The 17157-nt window shown below is 40.9% G+C and overlaps 2 protein-coding genes across 4 annotated transcripts; one reads left to right on the forward strand and one right to left on the reverse strand.

Moving 5' to 3' along the window:
• LOC137956277 (probable cellulose synthase A catalytic subunit 8 [UDP-forming]) lies at positions 1 to 6168 on the forward strand. 2 transcript variants are annotated; one of them, XM_068803695.1, is made up of 12 exons: positions 136 to 163; positions 1082 to 1223; positions 1366 to 1435; positions 1566 to 1752; positions 1848 to 2114; positions 2447 to 2792; positions 3158 to 3295; positions 3390 to 3512; positions 3635 to 3847; positions 4031 to 4405; positions 4559 to 4909; positions 4985 to 6168. In XM_068803695.1, the coding sequence occupies exons 2-12, from the start codon at positions 1128 to 1130 to the stop codon at positions 5567 to 5569; spliced, it is 2751 nt and encodes a 916-aa protein (XP_068659796.1). In that variant the 5' UTR covers positions 136 to 163; positions 1082 to 1127; the 3' UTR covers positions 5570 to 6168. The 2 variants fall into 2 exon arrangements, with proteins under 2 accessions (XP_068659798.1, XP_068659796.1); XM_068803697.1 differs by lacking the exons at positions 1082 to 1223; positions 1366 to 1435 and having other exon boundaries at positions 1 to 163.
• Positions 6169 to 6960: 792 nt separating this feature from the next.
• On the reverse strand, positions 6961 to 10271 carry LOC137955960 (transcription factor MYB61-like). Of its 2 annotated transcripts, XR_011113193.1 has the most exons (5): positions 9750 to 10271; positions 9509 to 9638; positions 8389 to 9416; positions 7394 to 7588; positions 6961 to 7297 (listed from the first exon to the last, which is right to left on the reverse strand). XR_011113193.1 is itself a non-coding variant. In XM_068803202.1 (4 exons), exons 1-4 carry the CDS (start codon positions 9880 to 9882, stop codon positions 7527 to 7529), a joined length of 1353 nt encoding a protein of 450 aa, XP_068659303.1. In that variant the 5' UTR covers positions 9883 to 10271; the 3' UTR covers positions 7389 to 7526. The 2 variants fall into 2 exon arrangements, 1 of the variants encoding a protein (XP_068659303.1); XM_068803202.1 differs by lacking the exon at positions 6961 to 7297 and having other exon boundaries at positions 7389 to 7588.
• Positions 10272 to 17157: the final 6886 nt, after the last annotated feature.

Consider the following 17157-nt stretch of genomic DNA (forward strand, 5'->3'; position numbering starts at 1 on the left):
ACTACTTTCATCTCCTCCCTCACGATTTCCTCTCCAGCGTACCGAAGAAATGAACGAAAGAGGAGAAGATCAAACAACCGTCCTATCAACATGCAAATCCATCCACTTTCTTGGACGATCAAATCGGTTCTTCCGGGCGGGTTTCGTATTTTCCAGCCCCCAGGTTACCCGTTTCTTCCTTTCTTCTCTACATTTCGCCCTCTACTTGCCAAGCTAGAGCGCCGGGCGTTTCTGCCTTGCTTCTCTTTTTTCCGTTTTCGTTGTTCCATGGAAAGGTAAGGTACCAGAAGTAGCCGTGCGTCTTTGATTTGGTGTGTAACTGTTGCTCGCTGGATGTCTAGTACTTCTTCTCAGGCTTTGTTGTTTCTAGCCGATAAATGATTTGCACACTAGTGTCTGGAATATACGTTTTCAAATTACGATTTTCCTGGTCCAGTTTTGTTCATTTTTTAGTAGGTTCACCCTAGTACTTTATCTTGGATCAATGGTTCATTATGACGGTTCGCAGTAATTTCTGTGATTGCTCGTGGGTTTGTATACTCAACTTCTTCTGGTGACTTTTTCATGGCGGAGTATAGCTGGGATTGGCACTCTGATCGGGATGCAGGAAGGCCCTAATTTAGTATCTTTGCTCTTATTTTATTCAAGAAGGCTTCACCCTCTCTTATTTTCCCATCCCAATTCGTTTTATGTACATTGAAGAAGCCCTTTTTTTCTGTCTCATATCACTGTTTATTCTCATTAGCGGCAGCTTTATAGTAGCAAAATGAAAACGATTTCTTGAACTCTTGTAACGAGTAGGACTTCATACTCTCTAGCTGTTTATCTTTGCAATGGACATGAACTAAAGGAGAACACTTACGCCACATGCACTATTTTAAAAAAAATAAAATTGTTCCTTCATTTTAGTTATTGTCTAGTTTGTGGATTTTGTATATTGTTAATTAGCTTTAGGCAAGAAGGATTGGAAGCTTTACTTGAAATATCACATTTTTGGGAGGGTGCTCTACCTTTGCTGGTAATAATAATCAACATAATGTGGCAATGAGGAATGCTGATCCAAAATATATCCTGGCTTCAGAAAATTCTGCACAAACTCAACTCAAATGATTGGGTTGTGATGCTCGATGGATTTCAAGAGGGAACAACTTGGCGTCTTATCTAATAATTCAAGCAACTTTTCTACTCCTCGAGCCTCCAGGAAGTTACAGTTTGATGAAAAGGTTGAATTTCTGTCTAAACTATGTAACTGAATTCGAGTATGATTTTATCATTTGGCTTGTTGTCAAAAGTAGTTTTTTAGGCCTATGATCCTCTTCAGTTGCTTTACTAGCATTGATGTCACGAACGTCTTGGGCATCTCAGGTATTTTTGGAATTGTCTGCTAATCCTCTTCACAAGTCTGTGCTTCATTATTCATCTTCTGGTATTTTGGGTAAGAAATATCAAAAAGAAAGAAGCAACTTGTCTTTTCCTTCTCTCTCTTTATTTGAACTTTGATAAACACATGGCAAATTGTTTCTATTGATGCTCTTGATTAATTCAGACTGATTCTATGTGTACAGTTCAAGCGCGGCCTAAAGATGGTTATGAGACACCAAGAGTGTCAAGTTTAAGGTCTTCTACTTGGAGAGAAAGGGTTTCACAATGGAAATTAGCACGAGAAAAAGTTTTATGTGGGAGCAGAAACCAATCACACGATGCAAAAGAGTGTTGTGCTTTGAAGGAGGTTAAATTCGGAGAACTGGAAATGTACTACTCTGTCCACACTCTCGGTTATTATGATTTACATAAAGGAAATGGACATCTATTTTTCTTATTATTTTTCTTCTTTGTCATGATGTTAGGGACAATGAACTCAGACAACCTCTTTCGAGAAAATTGAAGATACCTTCCTCAATAATAAACCCTTACAGGGTTTTGATCCTCCTCCGTCTTGTAATCCTGATCTTCTATGTCCAAGATCGACTACTGAATCCTGTCAAGAAAGCATATGGGCTCTGGTTAACTTCAGTTATCTGTGAGATTTGGTTTGCACTATCTTGGGTTCTTGAGCACCTTCCTCGTTGGTGTCCTGTTGATAGAGAAACATGGCCTGAACGGCTATGCTTGAGGTGAATGATCATTGTAATACTACGAAAATGAAGATTTTGTTTGAACAGAAAAAAATGTTTCTATTTTTTAATCCTACCACAGGCTTATTCGTGATATTTATATATCTCACGAGCTGGTGTGTCTTTTAGATAATCCTTTTGACCATCCAAGAACATCCCTTTAATCCAAGAAAATATTGGCAGTCCCTCAATTGACTGACCAAAAACAACAAAACATTGACCTCTGCTCTATTATTTCTTAACATGTGATTGGAGGAAAAATATCTCCTTATCATGTCATGCATTTCTTTACCTTTTTTATTTGGATTAATTGAGTTCTTTTCTTATTTCAGGTACAACAGTCTAGGGAAAGAGTCCCACCTGGCTTGCATTGACATATTTGTTTGTACTGTTGACCCTGTGAAAGAACCACCCATCGTCATAGCAAACACTTTGCTGTCGATTCTTTCCGTGGACTACCCTGCAGAAAAAGTTGCTTGCTATGTATCTGATGATGGTGCCTCATTATCGACCCATCAAACACTTTTAGAAACTAGTGAGTTTGCAAGGAAGTGGGTTCCATTCTGTAAGAAATATTCTATTGAACCTCGGTCTCCTGAGTGTTATTTCTCGCAGAAGGTTGATTATTTGGAATGTAATTCAGTTCCATCGTTTGCCAAGGAGAGACGAGCAATGAAGGTAATGCAATGTTTAAAGTGGTGCCGAATGGTCTTCTTCTTCTAGTTCTTGCTCTCTTTTAGACTATTGTGACCCAATTTGAGCATGTTAATGCAATATATGAATTCATTTCCCTAGTTAGGACTCTTTTGTCTGGCAATATCTGTTGGTAAAATGAAATTATACTTATTGGAATGAATGACTAAAAATATGCTGGGATAGCAAAACAGTATTATGATGACAAATGGTTGGGGAAAATGCATTTCATGCATTTAAGGTTAAGATTTTTTCAACTTCTATTACTAGTATTATTGAGATTATTGAGAAAGTCTCGTTTTAGTTGATAACCTTCTAGAACTTATTTTAAATTTTCTTCCTGGTTGTAGAGGCAATATGAGGAGTTCAAAGTCCACATTAATGATCTTGTAGCTCAATTTAAAAATGTGCCTTCTGATGGGTGGACCATGAAAGATGGCACTCCATGGCCAGGAAATAACACTGAGAACCATCCTGCTATGATACAGGTGAATATCGTATGTACAACATGTGCTTGGGTTTCTACAGTTAGTCGATGAATATGATTAATAAGGAAGGGCTATAACGGATTCTCTATTTCAGGTGTTAATGGGCCCTGGAGGACAAAATGGTTATGATAAAGAACTTCCACAACTTGTTTATGTGTCACGAGAAAAGTGTCCTGCTTTCCAGCACAACAGGAAGGCGGGTGCCCTGAATGCTCTGGTACATTTATTCAAGTGCTGGATCATGTAATGAGCTGGTGCCAAACTAGGATTAGTATGAGTTCCAATGTAAAAAAAAAAAAAAAAACACTAAAATCATATATTCTTTGTCTAAATCTTCAGGTTCGAGTTTCTGCCATTCTCACAAACGGGGCATATATTCTCAACCTTGACTGCAATCATTACATAAACAACAGCAAAGCTCTTCTGGAAGCAATGTGCTTTATGATGGACCATGATGCCAGGGAGAAGATATGCTATGTTCAGTTCCCCCAGAGATTTGATGGTCTGGATGCTAAGGGCCGTTACTCTAGCCCTAATACAGTTTTCTATGATGTGAGTTGTCACGTCTGTTTTCATCACTTCATGTTATCTTCAAGACGTTTGCCACGTATGTGCATTTGACAGAGTCCTATCTTCCAACATCTGGCCTTAGTGTCTACTCCAGACTTCTCTTTATGCATAAATGCTTTACATACAAGCAAACATCTGATTTTTGCAGTTAAAAAATATCTGCAGATTAGCTTGAAGTGTCTTGATGGAATACAAGGACCTATGTATATTGGGACAGGGTGTGTTTTCAACAGAAAAGCGTTGTATGGTTGGGATCCACCTTTTGGCCGGATTAGAAGAAAAGAGCATCCTTCTAATTGTGCTTATCTTGAAGAGCATAAGAGTTTACTCAACACTACTGAACCAACTTCTCTAGAGAGAGAATTCCCTGCCACTTTTCAAAGCTTGGAGAAGTTCTTCGGTCAGTCAACTTTCCTTCTTGCTTCTACTCTTGTAAAGGACAATAGATATTCTCGTTCTGCAAGTTGTGATGAGCTTTTAAAACAAGCTATTCATGTCCTAAGTTGCGACTATGAAGAAAATACGGCCTGGGGGAGAGAGGTACATGTGCATTTTGCCAATTACACTTCTTAGTTTTTTATGGTAGTGATAGTGGGCTAGTATACTTTGTAGCATTTCTTGAGGATTGCACATAATTGTTGCTTTTGAAGTAAATTAATTTTTATTTTCTAATCTTTAAATAACATTATGCAGATTGGTTGGATATATGGGACCTCAATGATGGACATCATTGTCGGTTTTAGAATGCATGCCCGTGGATGGAGATCAATATATTGCATGCCGTCGGTGCCTGCATTCAGGGGGTCTGCACCCATCAATCTCTCTGATCGTTTACATCAGCTGCTGTGTTGGGCCACTGGTTCTGTAGAGGTTCTTCTTAGTCGACAATCTCCAATTTGGTATGGCTATGGTGGCAAACTCAAATTGTTACAGAGAATCGCATACATCAATGCTACTATCTATCCTCTTACGTCTATTCCCTTGGTTATTTATTGTACTCTACCAGCAGTCTGCCTTCTAACCGGAAAATTCATCACCCCAGTGGTAGGTTTCAGTGATATGTGATAATTTTTTTGCGTGCAATATCATATGGTTTTCAAAGGTATGTTTCTGCTACAGGTAAGTTATGCTACTAGCATCTGGCTTCCACTTTTCATTGGTGCAACTTTGGCTACTCGAGCTGTTGAAGTGAAGTGGAGTGGGGTTAGCCTCCGGGAGTGGTGGAGACATCAACAGTTCTGGGTTGTTGCTGGAGTTTCTTCCCATTTCTTTGCTTTCTTTCAGGGGTTACTGATATCTATAACAAAAAAGTACTCGAATTCAGCTACAAGGGCGAAGAATTTCCCTGACAATGCTGCTAGATTGGAGTTCCTCGCATTCAAATGGACCCCTCTTCTTATCATGCCCGCTACATTGATTTTCATCAATTTATTGGCAATGGTTGCGGGAGTCTCTGTTGCTCTGAAGAATGGTTATCTCTCTTGGGAGACATTATTCAGTAAACTCTTCTTCTCTTCCTTTATAGTAATGCATCTCTATCCATTCCTTGAAGGGTTGCTCGTCTGCAAAAATCACATTCCAACGGCAATCACTATTTGGTCTCTCATTTTAGCTTCCTTATTTTCTCTGCTGTGGCTAAGGGCGAATCCCTTCGTTACAGTGTACCAAGGCCCTGATCAAGAACACTGTGGCATCAACTGTTGACTGCCTTGGTTTCTTTAGCCTTACATAGCTTTTGTACTCTTGCTTGCAGCCTTGGTCTCCACTCATCAATGTCACTTTTAGCTCGCAGCTGCAGTGTCAATCTCGTGATACTCTTCTTTAATGCACTGTCTGAACCAGTAGCTTTCAGCACTCGTCTTTACCGGGAGATAACACAACTTTCTTTATGGTAATTCGTACTTCAAGCGCTTATCCCAGAGACTTGAGGAAATTGAGATGCCGGTCGAGGTGAGGCAGATACTGGCATAAAAACGAAAACTTGTACCTTCATTTCTATCGTTGATCCAGGCTTGAAAAGCGTAAGCCTCAATCCTGAAAGCAACGGACTGGAAAACCAGAGTATCGGTTACGAATTTCTCCGGGGAATGATTGATGGATCATGAAAGGTAGCTCCAGTGGTTTTTTAATCTGATTGACCACTGGAAAGAGACGTTGTGGGTGGGCTGATCCCCACTAGTGTGAGCAAATTCGTGGCCAGGAAGACTGTCGGGAACCAGTCGACCCATCATCAAGGTCTTCATTCTTCCCACTCTGCTTGTGACACGACTCAGCTTCTCAATCATCCACGTCAAAATATGTATCAGTTCGTATTAGAGAAACTTTAAAAAATTATTATCCTTAAGATTCGGCAATCTCACCCAATTATTTGTTCTATAGCAAGATATAAAGGAATTTTTATTTTTTTTTTGTTGATGATTTAATTATATTTTGTACGTTAAGATGATTCAAGTCTATGTGATATTTAGCTAAAAAACTCCTCGCACCTCACTAGTTTCAAATGGGTAATGAGATTAATAAGATACTGAGATGAGGTTCCAGGAATAATCCCTGTCCCATTTCGATTATTGAAAAGAAACCAATGCATTTTGTTGCTTCATTTGGTAACTTGATTCTCGAGTTGATATTCTTCCTTATTTAAGAGGTTGAAGACGACCCCCTCCAGCCTCCAGGTTCTTCTTTCCGCTAAGGGGACTTGGTTGTTTCTTGGAAGTATGGTCGCTTTTAGCTTTCCCCTCCTTTCAATGTATCTTTGTCTTCATTTCTGTTTATTCTTTGAAAGATCAGTCGCTCTCCTCCTCATCTTTTCTTATAAATAATGGTTCTGGATTTTTTTCCGTGATACGTAAGCGATTAGACTGCACTAAACATTCGTTAGTACACACCATGACATCAGTCTCACAACATCAGGAGTAAGCAATGGCCTGTCTCAAATGGCTCTTCTAACGGTGCCAATTCAGTTCACATAAGTCAAAAGCGTTTTCCTCTTCATTTCCATTCAAATTACTCGATTAAACAAAAGGACCCAGTAATTTGGTGCACTTGGCAATTCAGATGTGAATGCCAAGACCCAAGAGGAACGCGTTAAGAATGATATAACCCATGGAAGATTTGTAAAAGTTCGTCTGCTTATTATTCTTCTGCTGGTCATTTGAATTTGTCTGGGGAAATGGCTCGGCAATTTCACATGCATGTTGGCCCATCTCCATCAATCCTACATTGGTCAAGAAACTCCGTCTTGGCCTTCAAGAAAACGAAGAAACCAAAACCTTTTTTGAAATGGTTAAGATTCTCCTCTGGAATAGACTCTCAACCGAGCTTTTCTCCTTTGGTTGCTAGAAAAAAACACGTCCACTTCAAATAATTTTCTTCTGGGGGAGCGTTTATGCCCTACTCTTTCACCAACAGAGCTCCCTCCAAAGTCTTTTCCTCCTAAAAAATGGCAAAAGTGGGCGTGAGCCGTTGGTCCAAGAAAACCCTGGACAGACCGTTTGATCCTGATTCATGAGATTGGTCAGTGAATAAGACCTGCTATCTTGAACGTAAAAAGGTGAATAGATTTCCGGGATCAACAAATCCTCTCATCAGAGTCGGTGCTCATGCAAGATTGTGCCAAGTCGATGGCTTGCCAATTTAGGGGCCCCAGCAACCTCTTAAACAATTAGACAAGTTTCTGCCTGAAACTGCAAGTTTCTGCCTGAAACTGCAAGTTTCTGCCTGAAACTGCAAGTTTCTGCCTGAAACTGCAAGAGTGGCCATAGTAAGCGAGGAAGCCAAAATGACAAAAGTGCAGATATTTCCAACAACAGATCGACAGGCATTTTTTTTCTCTTCTGTTGCCTTTGTTTCTTTGGTGGAAGTAGTACAATGCTTGGGCAGGAGGAAGCCCACCAGTTCAGACTTCAGAGCCCTTTACTCCCCAAAACCCTCTGTCTCAAAGTAAAAGGCTGGATCTTAAATCCTACAGTCCAAAATGTCTTTGAGATCATTTATCTTTCATGGAAAGTATTACTTGTTATTATTTGTTATTACAGGATTTATAGGGGAGAGAGAAAAAGAAATAAGAGCTGAGAAATCTTAAAATCAAAGTAGAGATTTTTTTTACTGTTTACATAGTTACAATCAATGCCCAAACGATGAACAGAAGAAAAAACAGAAAAAAAAAGGAAGACACTGAAACAAGCTTTATTGTGCACTTCAGTCCACCACCTCAGAACACGAGATGGATCTGCTCGTTTCTTCACAAATATTCAGATAAACTGAAACTTTGTATCAGACCTATATACACTAGCAAAAATCTATGGCACACCCTGTAATTAGAAGCATTTATTCAAGCCTTGTGTTCTTCATTTTGAATTAGAAATTTCAGTAAGGATTTGATGCTCTATCGTTTCCCTTCCCTCCCCCCATGAATGCAGAGGCTCAGCTCACCCGCGTATAATCTGCTAAAGGTGATTTCCATCTTTGGAGAAATACGAGTTACATTTGTTCAAACGCTGCAGCAATTCTCTGGAAATCCTTACCGTAGAAATCCGCCGCCTGTAACGGTGGCTGCTGGGTCTGATGCCAAGTGCTCAGATTATTGATATTGAATTGGCTTTCGGTTTTGATCTCATTGTAGAGCGGTTGGGTTTGCGCCTGCAAAGAGTGGGTGATGGAGAACGGAGGATGGAGATACTCAGCCCATTTGATGTCTTCGGGCTCGCCCTCCAGTTGATGAAGTTGGGCTTCTTTCTCCGATGTTATATCAGAAGACTCCACCCGGCAATCTGCTAATCCCCATGAGAAGACAGTGCTCTCAAATAAGGAGCTGTTGTTCTGCAACTCGATGCTGCTGCTACTTCCGCTCGTGCTGCTACTGGAACTGGAAGTTCCGGCCTCCCAGTATTGGACTCCACCGATATTAATCGATGAATTGGGGTTGTTGTCTGGAGGAAGATTGATCAAGCTCTTGAAACCCATTTGAGTAGACAGGATGGGGCTTGTTAGAGACGGTAGAACAGTGGATACCGAGTTAGAATTGAAGTCAGGATTAAGCTCAAATTGCCGACAGCTCTGGTTAAACCAGAGTGAGGAAGTGTTCTGGTTAATGGAAAGGCCAGCCGAAGCCGTTTGCGTACCGGAATTGGTCCCATAATTCATGTTTTGTAGCGGGTAGTACCCCATGGAATCCGAAGGCCTGCAACTAGTGGAGCTGGAGCTCTCGTGACTGGCCACAAACCTGTCTAAGAAGAAGTCCTTGGTTGAAGCCATTGAGCTGTTGCTCGAAGCTTCCACCTTGAATTTTTCTTCCAATAATGGAGGCTTCAAGTCGGGCACCGTCGGTTTTGGGTTCTCGATTGTCAGAAGCTGGAGCTCGCTGGAAGCAGCTGAGGCCTTCTCGCCGGCGGTGGGTCCTTTGCTGTCTTCTGCGTTCTCGACCTCCGAGAGTGGTTTGTGGGTATTTGGGTCGATGCCTCTCTGCCGTAGCTTTTTCTTAATGCACGAGTTCCACAGGTTCTTGATCTCATTATCTGTTCTTCCGGGCAACTGCGCGGCTATCTGAGACCACCTGCGTTGCCAAACCGGAAAAGGGCCAGAGTTTGAAATATCTGCACAAATTGGGGTGAAGAAAAAAAGAACCAGCAGAAAAGAGAGGCGAACCTGTTGCCCAGCACTGCATGGAGCTCAATGATAAGGTTCTCTTCTTGTTGAGAGAATGTACCTCTTTTAAGATCAGGCCTCAGGTAGTTTATCCACCGCAATCTGCAGCTCTTTCCGCACCTCTGGAGACCTACAAAACGACCATAACGGGAATATTTATTGGTCGGAATCAAAGAACTCATCGAAAACCATTATCCATCCTGCCATTGTCTCAACTGCGTTGTACATTACAAGACCAGACCTGCTTGTTTCGGCACAGAGGACCAACAGCCATGACCGTATTTGGTAATATGCCTGAGAAGCTTCTCGTCTTCCTCCGGGGACCAGAGGCCTTTCCTTAGCTTCTGCTTGTAGCAGCAAGAATGCCTCCCCATTTGCAGCAAAGCCTCCGCAGCTTTAGTACCTGAATTCGGCTGGGAATTGTCAGCACCAGAAGGAAGTGTCGAGTGGATTCTGGAATTCGGGGCTGCGGGCTGAACCCGAGGAAACGTGGGAGTGGAAGCGAGAGAAAATGAAATGGCAGCGAGAGAGAATTAAGAGTGGAGAGAAGCTCATAAGAGAGAGGTCGCAGTCAAGAGGGCGATTGGAGTTTTGAGGTTTTTTGAAGGAAAGAGAGAAAGAAAGAAAGAGAGAGAAGGGAGTTTAATCTGAGTTGCAAATGTCTCATCAAAGGTCTGAGAATTAATGTCTGATGCCTCCGCAGTGGGGCTGTTTATCCTTGATATTTTATTCGAGAAGAACTGATCTGAGAGATGAAACATGAAAGGAAGCGAAACCAAGGAAATCCAAGCCAGTAAAAACAACAGTACTCGGGGCAGCTGAAAAGATTATAAAACCCAATTGGAGTTGCATAAACCAGGAAAATACATAGATGATGTCTCATATGGGTCTCAGCGACTTTAAACCCAGTCTCAAGCAAATACCCTTTTTCGTCTCCTCCCTGGCTCTAGTACGAAAATGAACAGAAGAACTTTTCTGTAAAAAGGAAAAGTTTTACAGAAAAAAAGGTTCATCCATGACGAGTAATACCCATGTTTGGTTAAACTTTTCCAGTCTTGAGTCTACTACCAGAAGGGGAAATATGAGAGGCTTCTGCATTTCAATCGCAATTACAAACACTTCTTCCTCCTGAGAAAAATTAAATTAAATACAGCCATGGAATTTTCTGATGCTTTTTTCAGAGAGCAGAAAGGAAACGGAGACCTTTTAGCTTTCTGGGTAATTTCTCGAAATCATGATCGCTTTGAAAAGTTTCATCATTACGTGGAAAGAACAAAATACATTGGACGTCTTCTAAGATGGAAGAGTATCTTTCTTTTTGTTGGAAAAATGGCCCAGTCCCTGCAAACTCCCTTTGTAATCTCTATTTTCGATTTAGAAAAAATACCCATCTTTTTCTTTTCTTCCACACAGTGCTCTCAGAGATCGTTTACAAATCCGCCCTGCACGCTTCCTCCCAAAACTGGAGATGCAGACAGAAAATCTCGCTCTCTGAATAAACCTCTGGGAAGAAGAGACAGACTCACTTGGCGAAATCGCGATAAGAATCACCATTCATTATTATTTTCCCATCTTAATCTTTCTTATCCTCTACTAGTTAGCAGCATAAATGGAAGATAGTTTATCCAGCTAAACTCGGATTTACAGTTTACGGTTCAACTTATTTGCTCACGGTGGAGTAAACTAAACAGTCGGCAAAAGCTGAAAAGGAGATAAAGAGGAATTAAGAAATGCATGTGAAAGGTATTGGTACTGCTGGTAATGGTAATTCCGAACTGTGACATCAACATCAATGAAACATGGGTGAAGATGAAAGGCATGGACGGAGATGAGACTAAACGAATAAATTTATTTATTTTTCTTTAAAAAGAGAGATTCTGCATCCAGACAGTATCTTTGGAATTAATATTACCCTCAATGATTAGGACAGTACAGTATAACGAGTTCAAATGATTCTGAATAATTCCATGGTTTGAGAAAACAAAACCCGGAAAATGAAATAAAATAAGAGTTCTGGACATGTTTCATGGGTGACTTCGTGACAAATTACAGGTTTTGCATTTCAACACTTGGATGTTCAGCAATTTGTATATATGTTAGCATATGCCTGGTTTTCGATTAAAAAATGTATGAAGAAAGTCTCTGTAAAAAAAAAAAAATCGTCTGATATGATCGAAAAACCAGTAGTACAAAATTCAACATGAAACCCAGGATTTAAATACTCGATTAGAATAATGAGAAATATGAGTTGTCGTCCCTGCCGCCGCCGCCTCGATTTTGCGACAGCCTCTCGATTCTGTTTCGAAGCATTAAAAAAATTTTTTTTTGACAGAAGGAAACATTTATTTTCCACCAATCTTCTGCAATATGCCCCCGTATTCTTGATTTCTTATCAATGAATTCTCGACCCCTTACCAATCAATGTAAAAAAACTCTCTGTGCAAGTGCGGAAACAAATGAAGAATTCGTAAACCATTGAACATCTCAAACAATACACGTTTTAAAAAAGTCGAACTTGCTCACAAAGAATGTTGGTGTCGGTTCTTATTTTATTTTACTCCATCGTAGACTCTCTTACAGTCTGTCTTTCGTCTGTAATTACGTTACAGAGGAGAAGATTATCATAAAAAATAAAATAAAAAAGAACGGATATCGCAATCTCTGCTATTTTCGTTAAAAAATAGTGAAACTGGGCGAGAATTACTATTCCTCGTGGGAAGGTCATGGGTTGTTTTGTGAAGTCAAGAAATTCGGAAAATGGTATGATAATGGGTGAATGTCGTCGGCTGCAGCATTTTGATAGACTTCGCTGCGAGAAGAATACACTGAAAGAAGATTAAAGATATCTGAATCGATTTTAAAGGGTCCCACGAGAGGTGATTGGAATATTTCTTGTACTTCTCCACCGACACAGAAACAAAGAGAAAAGGTCATCCATTGCCGCCATGAAAGTACTGGAACACCCTTCTCTCCCTCTGTTTCCTCTTCCTATCGACTTAATTAATCGCCATTATTTGCGTGCAGTGAATTCTCAACCCAGCAGGATTCACACATGGTCCCTTCAGTTGTGCCTAGCTGAGCTTGTGTTCGTTGATGGTGATGTATCAGACTCACCTTTTAGTTTCGGCTGTTTTGTTCAGACTTTTTTTAGCATGCTTGGTTGTGCATCTTGTTGACCAGAGTCGGAGCGAGTTACCTCATGGCAAAGCGTCGTCTTGTCTCGTGTATGTTTTGTGAGTTCCCCTGACTCATCCTGAGTTCAAATTTGAAGTAAAACAGTTCCTATTTCTTAGATAATTTTATAGCCATTATCAACCACGAGACCCCTGCATTTAATAAGTTAAAAATAGGAACTGTAGGACATATCGCCTCCGCCAAATTGCTTTTAGGAAATAAGAAGTGGGCGTTTACAAATCAAGAAAAAAAAAAAACGAAGATTGGTCTTGAAGGTGTGCATGGAATCGCGACAAGAGGTGTTGAGGAGGGCATCTTCATATCCTAGACTTTTGAGGAAGAAGCCCAAAGAGAAGGATTTAATATGTTTTTTTCTTTTTGGGATTTCTCTGCACTCTTATTCACAGGGGAGGACTTGACCTTAGCAATGTTCCTACTGGGAGCATCCCAGATAATATATAATCCCATTGTTTAAGCCGAAGAAAGAACAACGAAGATGTGGCCACACCCAAATGTATCTCATCATCAGCTTCTGACACCCTATCACAAGTATGCAAAGCACATGCTCTTGTTTATAGAAGTCAACTACACGTTAATATGATTATCATTAACAATATTTCCTGTGAAATGCCCACATACTGTTTGAACAAATTCCCCACTGAGAAACTCGGTCGCAGGGATGCATGGTGAAGGTCGATTAGGTGAGTCTGTATCGATAATTATTGGGGGGGGGGGGGGTGGGTGAGCTCTACATCGAAACCAGGCAAGAAATGGGGCCGGATGCCCCCCGGATGATCATGGGTGATCCCTTTGATCTTGCTTGGAGCCTTCCTGAGACGTCTACATTCATTGTTCTGCTTATCTTGATATCTTTCTTGCGTCGATCTGAAAAAGAAAAAAAAGAAAAAAAAAAGTTTGTCTGAGATGACAATATCTTCCCGGTGATCGATGGCGGGGGACCCACGAGGGAGCACGTAAGGGCGCTTCTTGATGACCACTGTCATGGACGTCTCTCAGGCCAGGCTCACCTGTCATGACTCACGAACCATAACAAAGAAGAAAATAGCCAGAGGGGAAGGAGGAATTAAGAGACCCATGTTATTTTGGAAAAAGAGAGATGCTCTGTTTGCTCAATCATCACCAAGGGGGAAACGGGTGGAGAGGAAAATGCCAAAAAGAAGTTTCCCAGATGGGATTTTAGTAAGTAGAAGCAGTGTCTACGTCTGGGTGGCCTCAAATGTGATTTCTGGGTAGTTCGTATTAGCAGCAGAATCTCAGCCATGAGCTGGTGCCCGTGCGAGACTGATAACTGGTAGAGGGAGAAGAAGAAGGGAAAAAAAGACAGAGAGAAAGGATTCGTGTTTAAGACAAGCCAATGATACAGGCAATCGTCCGAGCAGTCTGCAAGGGAGGCTTTTCACTCGAGAACTGGGGCCGGAGCCACTGAATAGAATTGCTTGACAGTGAAGGTGGACCAGGGTAGATTCTTAGGTAATGTCATCCCTCCATGTCAAAAGTACATTTGCCAACACAGCGCGCCCAGAGAGAAGCTTCAAGTACTTTTTTCTCCCTTTGAATAATTTTGTGGGGATGGAAATCAGAAACACAACCAACCCAGAAGCCATCTTCGCCATTTCCTGCGCAGAAAGAGAAATTAAAATCGGAAAATCTTCAGATTCTTCACACCATTCTTTCACTATCACTTGAAGAGTTTTCAGGAGCAGAGGTCAGAGCTTGGTCACACAAACTCGAAAAAGCTGTGGAGTCACGACGATAATCATCGGTGAGGTGGCCAACAAGTGTGACATAAAGGCTGTGTCTGCTCCTTTGGCGGGCCATCGCCCTATCTTGATGGATCAATTGCGCTAATCTCTGCATTTATGTCCCGATAAGCCCTCTTACACCATCACACAAATTTCCTCTATAATTTATATATATATATTTTTAATAATGGAACTCCATTATCGACGATTCCGCTTTCTTCCGTTAAAACTTTATCAAAGGGTGGAGAGGAAAGAGAAAATGGAGCCGTGTCAAAACTTTATCAAAGGGTCGAGAGGAAAGAGAAAATGGAGCCGAGGGAGCGAGTGGGAGTGACAGAAGGCGGGCCCACCAGCTGGAGGAGGCGTTAGGCGGGGACGGTTAACGGCTTAATGATTGTCGTCGGCTTTCATTTCACCGCGAGTATCAGTTCAACAGAGCACGTGTGTCGGACGATGGACCCGCAAGAGACAGCCAACTGTACCCTTTCAATCCACGTCCATCCAGTCTAACCTCTCCGTACAGTGTCCGGCATTGACAGCTTTCGCACTCCAATTGGAAGGCTCATACGGTAGGTCCCATCCCACACACCGCGTCCCCGTAGCGTTCACACGTTTCGTATCTCTTGTACGTCAGCGTGGACAGGACCGTAACGGTACCGCTATGTCGCTTCCCCCATACGTCTAGGCTCCTTTTGTCGCATTCTAGCGAAATGTATCGCCCGGTACACCGTGCGGTTGTCCTCTTAGGCTTTGTCCGCGACGGCGAGACGTGGACCGTTCCCACGGGAGCGGAAAATAAAAAAAAAAAATTATTATTAATGATTTCAATAGTAATTCAACATATGGGAAGTGATAAAATTCCAATCAAATTGGTTTTCAAAAGCTGGTCCAAAAGCTGGATGTATTAATGAAGTTGATCATATTGATAGATATCTTCCTCGTTTTTTCGTCCCTCCTTTCTCACTTTGTTCTTTTGAATCTTCTTCTTCGAACATCCATCTTTCCCTGCCTTTTTCTCTAAAAAGTAGCCGCAACTAGAGCAGGGTTGCTGCTTTTAGGAAAAGAAACAAGATGTAAGAAGAAAAAAAAAAAGAAAAAAGAGTCGGCAAAGGGATCGTATGTGACATCACAGGAAAACAAATTCATCTTCTCTTTGACAAATTTTCTCAATGGAAAAGTTTTTTTTTTTATTTTGTTGAAAGAGAGAGAGAGAGAGAGAAGAAGAATTACCAACACTGAAATATGTACAGCAATAGTATAAAAGAAGCTCTTTTTCTAATCATACAAGTCTGTATCTGAACTAAAAACTCCACCCAACAGCACTTTTAACAACACAAGTAAATTCTAAGTAAGTGACTCCAAATATTTCTATTTTATAGTCCTCGATGAAACAGTATATTAGTATTCCATGACAAAAGGTAACGAGTGGTCTGACCTGATTCAAAGTCTTCTAACAGTAAGCAAAGGTCTGCAGCATCATCAAATAGTTGCCAGAACTACAATAATATTCCTCATCTTATCTTCCCTTTGTGGTCCTCATTTACCTCCTCAAATCCTTCTTTGCCATTGCTGGTTCGATATGGTGATTCCTATTCACAGGATTGGTACCAGAAGCAGATTTTTTTTTTTATTTTTTTATTATTTTCTTTCTATCCACAAGAGTCCCAACCTGTTCATGAAACATGAAAGATTTAGAAGATCTAATCAAATGGGTGTTTGAAATCCGAGGCATCATATATGAAGCTGTCTTGGAGTTAAAGTGGGAAGAAGAAGCCTCTCTCAACCACGAAGACGACAACTAATTGACAAGAAAGACCAACATATCAAGTGGATAATGAGGTTCAACTTTATGTTCAAGTCGTCATCGGGGTCGTTACTGTCTTGGTAAATGGGGGTGGTGGTGCTCCGATGAGATTAGATTAGACTCGTTTGTATAAATAATTCAGTTTCACCACCTTGAAAATAGTTTGTTGTCGAGGGGGAATGGACATGCCCCCAGATAATGTTCCCATCCTTACTCCAGAAATGGAATGACTAATGTTAAATGAATTTGAAGCTTTCAGTCAGGCAAGTTAGCAGCAGTAAGTGTCTCAAAGTGTCACGATTATATAATCAAACTTGTCGATACATTTAATCATGACACTGGATGACAAAGCTAATCAGTGTTTGTCAGCTTCATCTAACACAGCACATGGCTTCATGTGATCTCATCTTCAAAGGCTTTTAATTGCACCATAATCACGGGTGAGTTTAAAAAAAAAAAAAAAAAAAAAAAAAAAAACTGTATGAAGGGAAGAGCCACTAGGGATCAATCAGGACTCAAGAGGCCTCAGCTGGATATGATCATATGAATGAACTGGTGATTAGACGGTTTGTGGCACATTCAATGCTTGCTTCAAGGACGTTAAAAGAATTGAATGACGTTTTTAGTCTTTTAGTCAGTGTTAATGGGTTCTTGATGTGGGATGTGGAAAAGTGGGTTAGCTTTTGGTTGATGAACAGTAAAAAGGTGGATTATAATGGCATTTGACTTTAGTAAGAAGAAACATAACACTAGAAGAAGGTTTTAAGCTCATTTAACCTATCAATGATCAGTCTTTTGTCTGGTTGAAATGCTCCTTTGTCCCCCCCCCCCTCCCTCTCTCTGCATAATTACATTTCCTCTTTTGTGTTAGTAGTGGGGGAATGATAAAGTCGACCTTTGATCTCACA

This window comes from Aristolochia californica, unplaced genomic scaffold (assembly GCF_029961685.1).
Source record: "Aristolochia californica isolate CCGP_79_NKW_82.1479 unplaced genomic scaffold, dmAriCali1.0.hap1 SCAF_2, whole genome shotgun sequence".
Classification (NCBI taxonomy): Eukaryota; Viridiplantae; Streptophyta; class Magnoliopsida; order Piperales; family Aristolochiaceae; genus Aristolochia; species Aristolochia californica.

What these genes read in the sequence shown, in the direction of transcription:
- LOC137956277 (XM_068803695.1), top strand. Translation starts at nt 1,128, where the DNA reads ATGGATTTCAAGAGGGAACAACTTGGCGTCTTATCTAATAATTCAAGC. An exon ending in CGGGTGCCCTGAATGCTCTG is followed by an intron (nt 3,513 to 3,634) that starts GTACATTTATTC and finishes CTAAATCTTCAG; the next exon opens with GTTCGAGTTTCTGCCATTCT. An exon ending in GAAAATTCATCACCCCAGTG is followed by an intron (nt 4,910 to 4,984) that starts GTAGGTTTCAGT and finishes TTTCTGCTACAG; the next exon opens with GTAAGTTATGCTACTAGCAT.
- LOC137955960 (XM_068803202.1), bottom strand. Translation starts at nt 9,882, where the DNA reads ATGGGGAGGCATTCTTGCTGCTACAAGCAGAAGCTAAGGAAAGGCCTC. An exon ending in CTCTGTGCCGAAACAAGCAG is followed by an intron (nt 9,639 to 9,749) that starts GTCTGGTCTTGT and finishes GTCGTTTTGTAG; the next exon opens with GTCTCCAGAGGTGCGGAAAG. An exon ending in ACAGGCGGCGGATTTCTACG is followed by an intron (nt 7,589 to 8,388) that starts GTAAGGATTTCC and finishes AGAAACTTGCAG; the next exon opens with TTTCAGGCAGAAACTTGCAG.